General features: G+C 36.6%; 1 protein-coding gene across 2 annotated transcripts in view; it reads right to left on the bottom strand.

The window, feature by feature from the left end:
- The window catches only part of DMD (dystrophin), a 2128065-nt gene that overhangs the window by 1514913 nt on the left and 600309 nt on the right, over positions 1-12843 (bottom strand). For both annotated transcript variants that reach the window (XM_067723245.1, XM_067723244.1), the window contains exon 12: positions 12681-12831. In XM_067723245.1, the coding sequence (XP_067579346.1) occupies positions 12681-12831 (151 nt within the window). The remainder of the gene's footprint in view (positions 1-12680; positions 12832-12843) is intronic.

Genomic DNA, 12843 nt, shown 5'->3' with positions numbered 1-12843 from the left:
CTTAAACATTCTTGCATAGTTATCTTAGTTTTTTATAGCAAACCCATTTTTTTAACCTTTTTGTTAAAAATAAATGTTTATGTTTCTTCTAAATCCTAAGCTACCAAAGGGGGGGGGGCCCTAAAGACCATTTCTATGATGTTTTAAAGATTTAAAAAGCACGCAATGCTTACCAATCCCAGGAAGGGGGCTCAGTAAATGTGGAAAACTGTTTTAAAAACAGAGCTGACCATTAATGTACCCCTACATCTTTCCAAATATAAGTAGAAAAGGACATAGTATGGATGACAGAGTGACAAAAATATGTGCATGTTTAAAGGTGTGGGATCTAACATCAGATTTTCTGAGTTTGATTCCTGCATGTATTGCTAACCAGCTATGTGACCTTGTGCAAGTTTCCAACCATGCCAAGCCTCAGCTTCCTAATTTTCAAAACTGGGATAGGGCTTCCCTGGTGGCGCAGTGGTTGGGAGTCCGCCTGCCGATGCAGGGGACACAGGTTCGTGCCCCAGTCCGGGAGGATCCCACATGCCGCGGAGCGGTTGGGCCCGTGGGCCATGGCCGCTGGGCCTGCGCGCCCGGAGCCTGTGCTCTGCGGCGGGAGAGGCCACAACAGTGAGGGGCCCGCGTACCGCAAAAAAAAAAAAAAAAAACTGGGATAATAAGAGTACCTACTTCGTTAGATGGTTAGGAAGAATGAATAAGCTACAACTGGTTAGCACCTTGCCTGGTACACAATAAATACTAACAGCTAGTTAGTTCTAAAAACTCATATGTAGGCACATTCAGAACAAAGACTTTAAACCATACTGCAAGAACCCAATATTCACTTAATTTACCCTCATCTTATTCACGCTGTCATCATCCTCCAATAAGCATTCTATGTACAGAAATAGAATGTGGTTTTGGAAATCCAGGAAAAGAAGGGCTGAAGTTACAGTAAAGCTTTAGGATCTGAAGAAATATATAATACATTTTAAATCCTTAAATAAGACTTTAACTTCCAAATTATTTACATGAGATTAACAACAGTAGCTTTAAACTAATTGATCAAGTGGTCTCATACGTTGCTGAAAAATTACCATGGTCAGACGAGCTATTTCATGGAGTGAGGAAATATTTCATGAGTGACAGATCCTAATCATTGAATAATAGCCCTCAATTCTCCTAACTTTCCTCCTCCCTCTAAAGTCCATGCATGCATGCATCTATCCATACATCCTACATACAGTTATACCATTGAAATCAGAAATTAAAGTGAACACCAAGAAAATCTAATAAATAATTACAAAACATCATTAGCCTGAAAATAATTCTTGAAAAAGAAGAGAACAGGATTATTAGGAGAGAGGGCTAGGGTGGAAGGTTTCAAGTGTACCACAGAGGAAGTTATCTGCATTGACTGGCTAGTATGTAGATGTAACATTCAATTCTACTGATTATCTTCCAGTTCAAACATTACCGCCATTCTCATGATGAGCCCATTTTCTTCAATATTCCCTTTCTAGTCCCTTTTTCCCTAATTTTAAAGAAAGAGCTTCAGAATTAATGTTGAAAAATCACTTCCTTAAGCATCTTGACTCTGAGCATTTCACACACAGCCACTACTAATGTGTTCTCTTTCCCTACTGCGTATTCTAAGTTTGAGGACTTGTATGCACCCAGTCTCTCCATCTTTTCCATCTAGATATTCCCAAGCCTGAGGGACCGAGTGCCATACTTCTCTAATCTCTTTGCTACTCTCTGCATTTGCTCTAGCCTCTAGGATCGCCACTGCAATCAAAGTTACTGGAATCTCAGAACAGACAAAAAGAGTCTGGGTTCAAAGGCAGACAGGTCAAGACGACAAGCTCAAGTCTACGAAGTACTATTTAAGTTACCTTAGGCAACTCAACCTCTCTGAATACATTTATTTATCCACAAATTAGGGATTTAAATCCCTCCAGGACAGGTTTAGTACTGGAGTGAAATGAGATAGTACATTAGAATCAGTGACTGCAGTACTTAGTAGAATTGACAGGTAGTGAAGTAATGCTTATTTTCTTCTATTTCTGACATCATCGCCTTATCATTTTGTTCTTACACTAAGATGCATGGAAATAGCTCCTCTGGGCATCAGTATTTATTTCCAATACCCTTGATAATTATATTATGTATCTTTAATTACTAAATATTCTCAGTGTGCTGAAACTATAGAACATCATGTAAAAATATGTGCTTCAGTAGTTTTCTCATTCTCACTAGATATGACCTAGATCTTTGTTAATGGAATATTAAATATTAATATATTTAATATACTGGATAATATACTGGAATATAAATATCCAGTATAAATTATACTGAAAAATGTAGTTCCACTGAGTAACAGAGTATTACCAGTTGTACTACTAGAAATCATTCTGTTCATAACAGAAATATTAAACATAACATGATAGTATACTGTAGTTAACAATTTTATATTCCTTAGAAATATACATAATGAAATATTCAACATTACTTTTATATGAAATTAGATTTATGGTCATGCATTTTGTTATAAGATACATGAACTTATTTTTCAAGAAAAAATATTTTCTTAAAATTCATATTATCATATCAGTTGTGGCTTTCTTGTGAAGAATTTTCCCCTAAAATGCATTCTAAAATGTTTTATATACTTAAATAATTCCTTTACATTATTAATGTTGCATTACCTATGGAAGGGAACTGAAATTAATTTGTATTGGTTCAGGAAAATAAAGATACTTTAGCTGAGACCAACTCGATTAAGTGAGAGATAGGGTCTTTTTCTTTCCTTCTTGCTTTACCCTCCCCAGAGGGCAGAAACTTCTAATAAATAAGCATTATAGGAGAAATTAAGTATAAAAAATAAACTGGGTATCTCTAAGATGAGGGGGTCTTGGATAATTACATTTTGGTAGATGCACTGATGTACTTTAAAACAGGGCTGAGGCTTCCCTGGTGGCGCAGTGGTTGGGAGTCCACCTGCCGGTGCAGCGGACACGGGTTCGTGCCCCGGTCCGGGAGGATCCCACATGCCGCGGAGCGGCTGGGCCCGTGAGCCATGGCCGCTGAGCCTGCACGCCCGGAGCCTGTGCTCCACGGCGGGAGAGGCCGCAGCGGTGAGAGGCCCGCGTACTGCAAAAAAAAACCAAAAAAAAAACAAAAAAACCAGGGCTGTAACATTTTGAACCATGTTACTGAATCAGTGCTCAGTAGTTTCTAATTAGTCACCTGTTAGCTGGAATCAGTTGATCTGTGAAAATAAGGACATGGGTATGGACTGCATTATTATTTTTTAATTAAATTAATGGCATTATCTATTATGAGAAGTTATCCTTGGAATTGCTGCTTTTTTATAGTATGTTGATGGGAAATTAGATGTCTTCTCAACTAGATTAAAAAAAAATAAAACTGAGTATCATGCATACACTACTCTGTAGACCATAAAGCGTAATGTTGTCCCTTTTTACATTAACTTGCCACTTCTTTATGCCAAAAGAATTTTATTACCATACAAATCAACTTTGCTTGAGTAAAAGTCATGTCTTATATAATAATAACAGCTAAGATAATTTATATAATTCTGGGCATCAAGTATTATTCTAAGTGCTTTTATGCAATTATGTAGTATATATTTTTATCAACCCTATAAGATAGGTATCATCATCATCATCATCACCACCCTGATTTCATACTTGGGGAAACTGAGGCACAAAATGCTTAAGTAACTTTTGCAAAGTCATTCAGCTCACAAGTGATAGAGCTATAATTTGAACCTAGGCAGTCTGGCTTCAGAATCTGTGATATACTGCCTCTCATGTAAGAGATATTAATATAGCTCATATAAGCATAAGAGATAGATACATGTTTCTTATAACTCATAAGGCACATGAATAGAAACTTAAAAACTCCTGTGTTTAAGTGTATGCGTTTGTGTGTGTACTCAGTCGAGTATCAGGTTTTACCCCTCTAGTGATACCTGAATTCAACCTATTACATTTGAAAAACTACTATCACAACGCTTGCTTTAAAAAACACACACACAATAGTTAGGTCCTCCTATATGCTCTTACTGTTTGAAAATAATGTTAACATTGGTATGTCTTAGTGATAAATGCTAATCACAAAATTGTGTTTAATATAAGGTTTTGAGTATTAACAGGAAGTTCAAGTTACTTTTATCTAAATGGCTTAGTTTCTTTATATACTACATTTTTTTCTTACTTTTCTCTCATGAATCTTTCCTATTTGGATATTCTCTCTTGAAACCTGTTCATCATAATGCTGTCTATTGATATGATCATGCCATCTCCCACCTAGAGGATGCATGCTTTTCTCCCATGGTTCTTATTCACTGCCCCTTGAAGGTCAAGTGAGGTCCATATGGAAACCAAATAAAGAGACAGAATAACATTTCTGGGCCTTCTCTCTCCTTTCTAAGTAAAAATCTCGGAAGAAAGGTTACATTGTAAGCCCAGCTTAACGGGGCAAGAAAGACCTGATCAAGCCTAAGACTGAGGCCATAAGGGCAAAAAAGAGTCCTTATAATTCATAGGAAGTTCAACCTAACTCACAAGTTCAACTTAACTCACACAAATTTAAAAACAAAGCTGTAGGATTACAGACACTATAGTTTCTTTGGCTGGTCCACTGTGCACATATTCCTCATGAACTGGCCATGTGTGGTAGGTAGCCAGTTGAGGATTTGATTCCATTGAATGGTTTTCCTTTTCCGCATAACCAAGGCTCACATGCTTGATTTCTACAGACAAACACAAGTATGACTGCTGGTAGCATTCTGTGACATTTATAAAAAGATGCCAGGGTTATAACCATTAAGATATTTGAACAGAGAATGAAACAGGGAGAGAGGAATGAAAAAAAGCCAAAGTTAGTGAGAGGGCACCAGAAATAATATCTCTATGTAAGTTGCTTTAAAGATGTGTTCCTGGGGCTTCCCTGGTGGCGCAGTGGTTGAGAGTCCGCCTGCCGATGCAGGGGACGCGGGTTTGTGCCCCGGTCCAGGAAGATCCCACATGCTGCGGAGCGGCTGGGCCCGTGAGCCATGGCCGCTGAACCTGCGCGCCCGGAGCCTGTGCTCCGCAACGGGAGAGGCCACAGCAGTGAGAGGCCCGCGTACCGCAAAAAAAAAAAAAAAAAAAGATGTGTTCCTTCTTCACCTATATGAGTTGTTTTCTTGACACAACTCACAAATTTTATTTTACTGTTTATTTAAATGGTAAGTTTCATGTCTCTGTCAGAGTGGAAGCAATGATGAAGCTTCTGTGTGTGACAGAAGTAGTCAGAACTACTTAAAGCATTTGATCCAAAAACCATTTACTGAGCATCAGTTATGTGCTAAATACTTGGCTAGACATTGGGGAAACACATAAGAGGCCGCTCTGGTTCTCTGGCTGTAGCATAGTATATATGTATATTTTTTTTACCAATTATACTGTGTACCTTTACTGCCATAGCCATCAAACATTCGTTAAGCAGTTACGCGGGGAAAAACTAGGAAATAAAATGGAATTTCATAGAAGTAACTAATAACATGTACTTTTAATCTTGCTAAAGATGTAAGAGAGCTTATTAGTCACTAAAAGCACTACTTGATTCTATGGCATTCTCAGGCTTTTCAGAATCACTCATGCTCCTCCCAATTACTGCATTTCTATCTTAGTATTGCCTATTTTTTAAAAATCCAACTTTGGCCTCCCAATTGCCCAGTCTCAGAAACTATTATTTTGAACTCTGTGATAATTCCCTAAATCTAGTCTCTTTGGTTCTGCTGTTGATTTTCAAAACATTTTTTAAACAATTTTCATTGACATTGCTTTGATTCAGACTCTATATACTTTACGCAGTATCTTCCTAACATATTCTGGCCTCCTGTTCATCTGTGCTCTAGTTTATCTTACAAGATATGTCTTCCTAAAATATAAGATAAACTTTCCCAAATTGCCACTCTCCTCAGTTTCACTTATCATCAGTAATGGACCCCTATTGCCCACAGACTAGCTCCAAATGCTTGTCTTGAGATCAAGACCCTCCATGATCAGGCTGTGGTCCTCCAGCAGTGAGCAGAGTGCAGCACATAACCTAGGCAAGTGACATACCTTCTATTGCCCCATCTCATTTCCTTTGCCCAACAAATCACTGTTTCTAACATTCTCAAGCCATCTGACATATTATGCCTTGTATAATGGTCACTCGTTTTCTGTGTCATTATCTGATGTACTAGCATGTGAGCTTCTGGAGGAAGATTCCATACACAGTAGATCTCTGTATTCTTCACAGCAGCTATTTTGCTTTAATAAGTGTTTGTTCAGTGATATGGAATAAAATTCAATGGAATGAAATGAAATGTCAAATCCTTTGGCAGGATTACACCTAAATCTTCCCATTACATAACTATCTAGATCATTTTAAAGGTCACCAGAAGAAGATATTTCACAATCTTGGCAATCCAAATGTTTGTGATTAACTAAGCTCCAAGGAAAGGATAGGTGACTGAGCTTCTAAGAGGTCATTTAATTTGTATTAATCAGTACTTAACAAAGACCATTTACTGAAGTCGTAACATAGTGCACATGTCACGATGATACCTGCAAATTCTAACTTGTATGGTAAGGATTTTGTTGATGTTGTTACTGAGTCAGTGTAACTAGTAACAAAAGTCTAAACCTCTCATAAGAACTGGTAACAGCTAGTAAACTAAGCTTTAAATCTCATGTCAGTGTGACTGTGCTACAAGACAAGATTTCCGAGTCAATTATTTTCTTTTTGATTAAAATACCCTCCAAAATAGCAAACTGCTTTCCCATTAATGAAAGTTCAAGCCCCCATAAGACTTTTATTGTCCTCAATAATACTGTCACTCCTTCTAGGGAAATCCTTTCGTTCCTTATCAACATCACTAATAAAATCTTTCTCTTAAGACAGAAATAACCAACCAGAATTATTTCTGACGTGTTCCTTCACAAGAAGATTGAGAGCTTCAATTTGTTCACTCCCAAGAGAATCACTTTTGGGTGACTCAGATCTAAAGTAAACCTCTAAATTCTTTCCCCAAAGCAATAGCTATGAAGAATGACTGGTCTCTTCCAAATTTTGCAGCAAATTGAACTTTTTCCAGTTACCCCGAGTTAACAGTCTGGCTAGATTTAATAGTAACCACCAATATAGGATCGATCGTTTTACCTTGCCTAATTGGCAGATTCAGTAAAAGTGACTTATTTCCATGGCATTTTACAGTGGTTCAATTTCTAGCCTGCCTTGTAATAAAATGCTGTTGAAATGAAGATAGCAAAGGATGCTGCCACAGAACAGAGAGAAGCATATCTGTAATACGCATGGTGTACTTGCAAGATATACCCTCCAACTGAGAGAGACAGAGAAAGAGACAGAGAGTGCGCGAGAGGGCACGCACACGCCAGACTCCTCTGACCCGAGCAGAATTTAAATCCATTCCCAGAAACAAAACCTGAATCTCTTCTTTAATTCTGTCATCTGTAATCATCTCTTAAAAAAATAAAGAGGATGTACTGTCTAGGATATGAAGCTAAAAAAACTAAATGTTATATTAGGTGGGAAGCAGGGAAATGCAGCAGGGTGCAGTTACTTTATGACTACTCCAAGGCTACTGATGTATTTTATTGTCAGAATGAGAAATTTTCTTATTTTCATTCACTAACAATCCTTGGGAAGAAATGCTGCAAAGTAAATCAGTGATTATTTAAATAAGGCTTTAGTTTGAATTCAGTTACCTAAAGAAAGAACATTTATCCCTTCTTCTGTTTTATGAAGCTTGGAAAGATTAACAAAAAAAAATTTACTCTTTATATACTTCTAAGAAAACATACATGTTTCTCATTTAAATAAATTCAACTCCTTTATAAATTGTTTGATTTTGTCAAAAAATTTTCTTCTCATTTTAATTACTTCAAGTAACAAAAGAGAATTATCAACTGTCAGGCTTTCTCTTAGCTATGTAATATGTTTTTCCATTGTCTTAATTTTATTAAAAAAATAATATATTGTGAGGTGGGTTTAAACAGTTAAAGGTGGAAGATGGCCTCGCTTTCTGTGTCAGCAAACCAATTCCTTCTGCTTTTCCTTACACACTTATATGAATAAATCCTAGATGTAAATGATTACATAATCAACTTGCATATAGTTCTGTTGCTTTCTTTTTGTTTCTAATTATGCTCTTCAAAGAAATTTCATATTCATCAGAAAAGGCACATTTTCAAGTAATGGACAACTATTCAAATTTTATTCCAATATTAATCAGATACTTTCCATTCCATTCATTCTAAATCTTCCAGAGCAAAGTGCAAAACCTTTCAGGTAATTGGCAGAATATGAAGACCCTAGACAGCCTAACCTCAATGCTCTGTTCCTGGTTTCCAGATGAGACCTTTACTCGTAGCTGCCCTAAGTCATTTACCCTTATGGCTACCCTACCATTCTCTGCCACTTCTCTCCTTCTCTTCCTGGCTTCCTCCTTAGACTCCAGGTATCCAATGCTGACATCCATCCCTCTGATGTTCAATGTTACAGCCTGTAGTCTTGTCCTTGCCTGAAATGCTTCACATTCTAAAACTAATCGGAACACTAAAAATCAAGTGGCTCAACACTTTTATTTCCAAAGTGAAAATATGGAGAACCTGAGAGATTCAATAATTTCTGAAAATTACATATTTAGTTAATGGTAAGCTGGGATAGTACTCTGGCTTCCCAGGCAAGAAGGCTGTCTTAGGTTGAGTTTGTTCCTAAACAGGCCCTAAGCCAAATATTTGGGTACAAATAGTTTATCTGAGAAGTCATCTCAAGAGACATCATGGGCGGGTAGAACTGTGAGATAGTTTACCCCATGGACATCTGGGGCCCAGTCTTGCTGGGAAACCTCTGAGAAACTGGGAATTGAGAGATACCTTGGAATCATCCCACCACTGGGCAAGGATTCTAGGGTACTTATCCATCATTTCCCATCCCTCCTTGGTTAATGGCAGCTCTGGCAGCACAAACTACTTTTTGCCCATGTTCAAACTGTCTGAGACTCTCCTGTGGCCAGTGAATGCCTTCAGACAGAGAGGAAGCCACTGGTATATACAGAAACTGTCTGCACGCAACTTCCAGTGTAGGCCAAGGGGAAGAGAATGCATACATGGTCTACCAGAGGAATGAATGAATGATCACACAGAAAAAGTGGTCCAGTTTAAGGTCTAGCACTGGCTGTAACTACTTTATCAGATGTTCAATTAAAACCTATGTGACAAGTGAACCTCTTTTAGTCACAATTTCCAGGTGAAAATTAGAATGCAGTTGATGTTTTATTTTTTCCCAACGGGGTAGCAGACGGGATTGCCATAGCTATAGCTCTCCCCAAACTGTTTTATCTTAAGCTGCTGTGGCCAAAGGATGGCTTTGGCTGCAACAATAGCAAAAGCAGCCCCATTCTTCACTGAACCTGAAGTTCATTAAATAAAAAACAGCTCTGGGACTTAAAAAGAAAGGTATCTTTCATCTGCATGAAAGAATTGTGAAGCTAGGTATGACAAAAAGTTATATTAAAAAAAAAAAGAATGAAGTTGGGTGAGACACACATTTAGGAGGTATGAGTTGAGGGAGCAGATATTTCCTTTCAAAGCCATAAATCCAAGAAGCACAGAATCCTGAGTAGAGTTGTCAGATATGATCCAGGATGCCCAGTAAAATCTGAATTTCAGCTAAACAATAACTAATTGGGGACATATTTACACTAAAAAAGAAGTTCACTGTTTATGTGAAGTTCAAATTTAACTAGGCTTCTTGTACTTTTATTTGCTAAATCTGGCAACCTTAATTTTGGGCCAATCATGAAGGTTCTTCTGTGTGTGTGTGTGTGTGTGTGTGTGTGTGTGTGAGAGAGAGAGATGATGGACGGAGCAAGGCTTTGTTCCTACAGTAAAACCCAGAGCTAGTTTTATAATGGTTATTAGAATGCAACACTGTCACAAATTGCAGATGACATGATTTTATATATAGAAAACCCTAAAGACTCCACCAAAAAACTGTTAGAACTAATAAATGAATTTAGTAAAGTCACAGGGTATAAAATCAATATCCAAAAACCTGTTGCATTTCTATACATTGAAAACAAACTATCAGAAAGACAATTCTTTTTTAAAAAAATCCCATTTACGATTTCATCAAAAAGAATAAAATGCTTACCAATAAATTTAACCAAGGAGGTGAAAGACCTGTATGCTGAAAACTGTAAGACACTGATGAAAGAAACTGAAGAAGACACAAATAAATGGAAAGATATGCCATGCTCATTGAATGGAAGAATACTGTTACAATGTCCATATACCCAAAGCAATCAAGGGATTCAATGTGATCCCTATCAAAATTCCAATCACATTTTTCATGGAAATAAAACAAACAATCCCAAAATTTGTATGGAACCACAAAAGCCCCCAAATAGCCAATGCAATCTTGAGAAAGAAGAACAAAGCTGGAGACACCAAGCTACCTGATTTCAATTTATATTACAAAACTATAGTAATCAAAACAGTATGGTATTGGCATAAAAAACAGACACATAGATCAGTGGAACAGAATAGAGAGCCCAGAAATAAACCCATGCATAAACAGTCAATTAGTTTACAACAAAGGCACTCAGAATATACAAGGGGGAAAGGACAGTCTCTTCAATAAGTGGTGCTGAGAAAACTGGACAGAACATGCAAAAGAATGAAATTAGACTTCTATCTTTTACCTTACACAAAAATCAACTCAAAGTGGATTAAAGACTTGAATGTAAGACCTGAAACCATAAAACCCCTAGAAGAAATCATAAGTGGTAAGCTCCTTGACATTAGTCGTGGAAATGATTTTTTAGATCTGAGTACAAAAGCAAAGGGAACAAAAGCAAAAATAACCAGTGAGACGACATCAGACTAACAAGCTTCTGCACAGCAAAGGAAAACATCAACAAAATGAAAAGGCAACCTACCAAATGGGAGAAAATACTTGCAAATCACATATCTGATAAGGGATTAAAATCCAAAATATCCAAAATATATAACGAACTCATACACCTCAACAGCAAAAAAAAAAAAAAAAAAAAAATCTGATTAAAAAATGTTCAGAGGAACTGGATATTTTTCCAAAGAAAACATATGAGTGGCCAAAAGGCACATGAAAAGATGTTCAACATCACTAATCAGGGAAATGCAAAGTCAAAACCACTATTATCAAAAAGACAAGAAATAACAAGTGTTGGGGAGAATGTAGAGAAAGGGGGATCCTCATGCACTGTTGGGGGGAATGTAAACTAGTGTGGCCACTGTGGAAAACAGTATGGTTGTTCTCCAAAAAATTAAAAATAAAACTTACATATGATCCAGCAATTCCACTTCTGGATATTTATCTGAAGAAAACAAAAATACTACCTCGAAAAGATATCTGCACCCCCACGTTCAGTGCAGCATTATTTACAGTAGCCAAGACATGGAAACAACCTTAGTGTCTACTGACGGATGAATGGATAAAGAAAGTGTGGTGTATATATACACTGGAATGTTGTATATATTCTATAAAAACACATAAAAAATAATAAAATCTTGGCTGTTTGTGACAAATTGGATGGACCTTGAGGGAATTATGGTAAGCAAAATAAGTTAGACAAAAACAAACACTGTATGATTTCAAGTATATGTGGAATCTAAAAACCATTATAAACAAACAAACAAAACAAAACTTACAGATGCAGAGAAAAGAATGGTGGTTGCCAGAGGGGAGGGGGCTTGGGGACTGGGTGAAATGGGTGAATGGGGTGAAGAGGTACAAACTTGCAGTTACAAAATAAGTAAGTCATGGGGGTGTAATGTAGAACATGGTAACTATAATCAATAATGTTATAGTGCATATTTAAAATTTGACAAGAAAGTAAATATTAAAAGCTCTCTTCACAAGAAAAAAAATTCTAACTTTATATGGTGGTGGATGTTAACTAGACTTATTGTGGTGGTCATTTTCCAGTATATACAAATATTGAATCATTTTGTTGCACACCTGAAATGAATATAATGTCATATGTCAGTTATACCTCAATTAAAAATGGAAGCTGAAAAGAAAAATATTTCTGTAGAAATTCTAATCACAGAAACAATAAATACTTTCTGGAAACCAGGGAGCATAACTGTAAGTGTACAAATAAACTGAAGAAAGGTAACATGGAAATATTAAAATTATTAGATGCTACATTTTATAGGAAAGCAATGTTACAGATGTTCATTTTTCATCAAGCTTGGCCTGCTCTAAGACCTTATGAATCGAAGGTAAAGCCATGTTTAAAAAATCTTGCCTTATTACTTAACTTTGATTTGCAGGTAATCCCTACAGAGACCCTCTTCTAAGAAACCAAAACTTTAATAAATCACATAGCCGGCATTGTTCTCTTCCAGGAATATATTTCATTTTTTTCAAATATGAAATGCCTAGCTATTTTGTATTTGAAAAAGTAAACATCGCAAAAAGTATTAGGTAAGAATTATTTTAAAACTCTTCTCAATTGAAGCTTTAATTCTTTCTCATCTATAAACCATGGCATGTGTATGTACGTAATACACATATACACTTAGTTTGTTTTTCAGATGAAAACAAATAGCATAAAATATACTAACCTTATGTTGTTGTACTTGGCGTTTTAGGTCCTCAAGATCAGGTCCAAAGGGTTCTTTTTCCATTTTCCTTGTTCTCTCTTCTGTTTTTGTTAGCCAGTCATGTAACTCTTTCAGTTGCTGATTCTGGAGATCCATTAGAACTTTATGTAAACTGAAAATTTGA

The sequence above is a fragment of the Pseudorca crassidens genome, chromosome X (genome assembly GCF_039906515.1).
Source record: "Pseudorca crassidens isolate mPseCra1 chromosome X, mPseCra1.hap1, whole genome shotgun sequence".
NCBI lineage: Eukaryota > Metazoa > Chordata > Mammalia > Artiodactyla > Delphinidae > Pseudorca > Pseudorca crassidens.
This window is presented reverse-complemented; position numbering and strand designations above follow the sequence as displayed.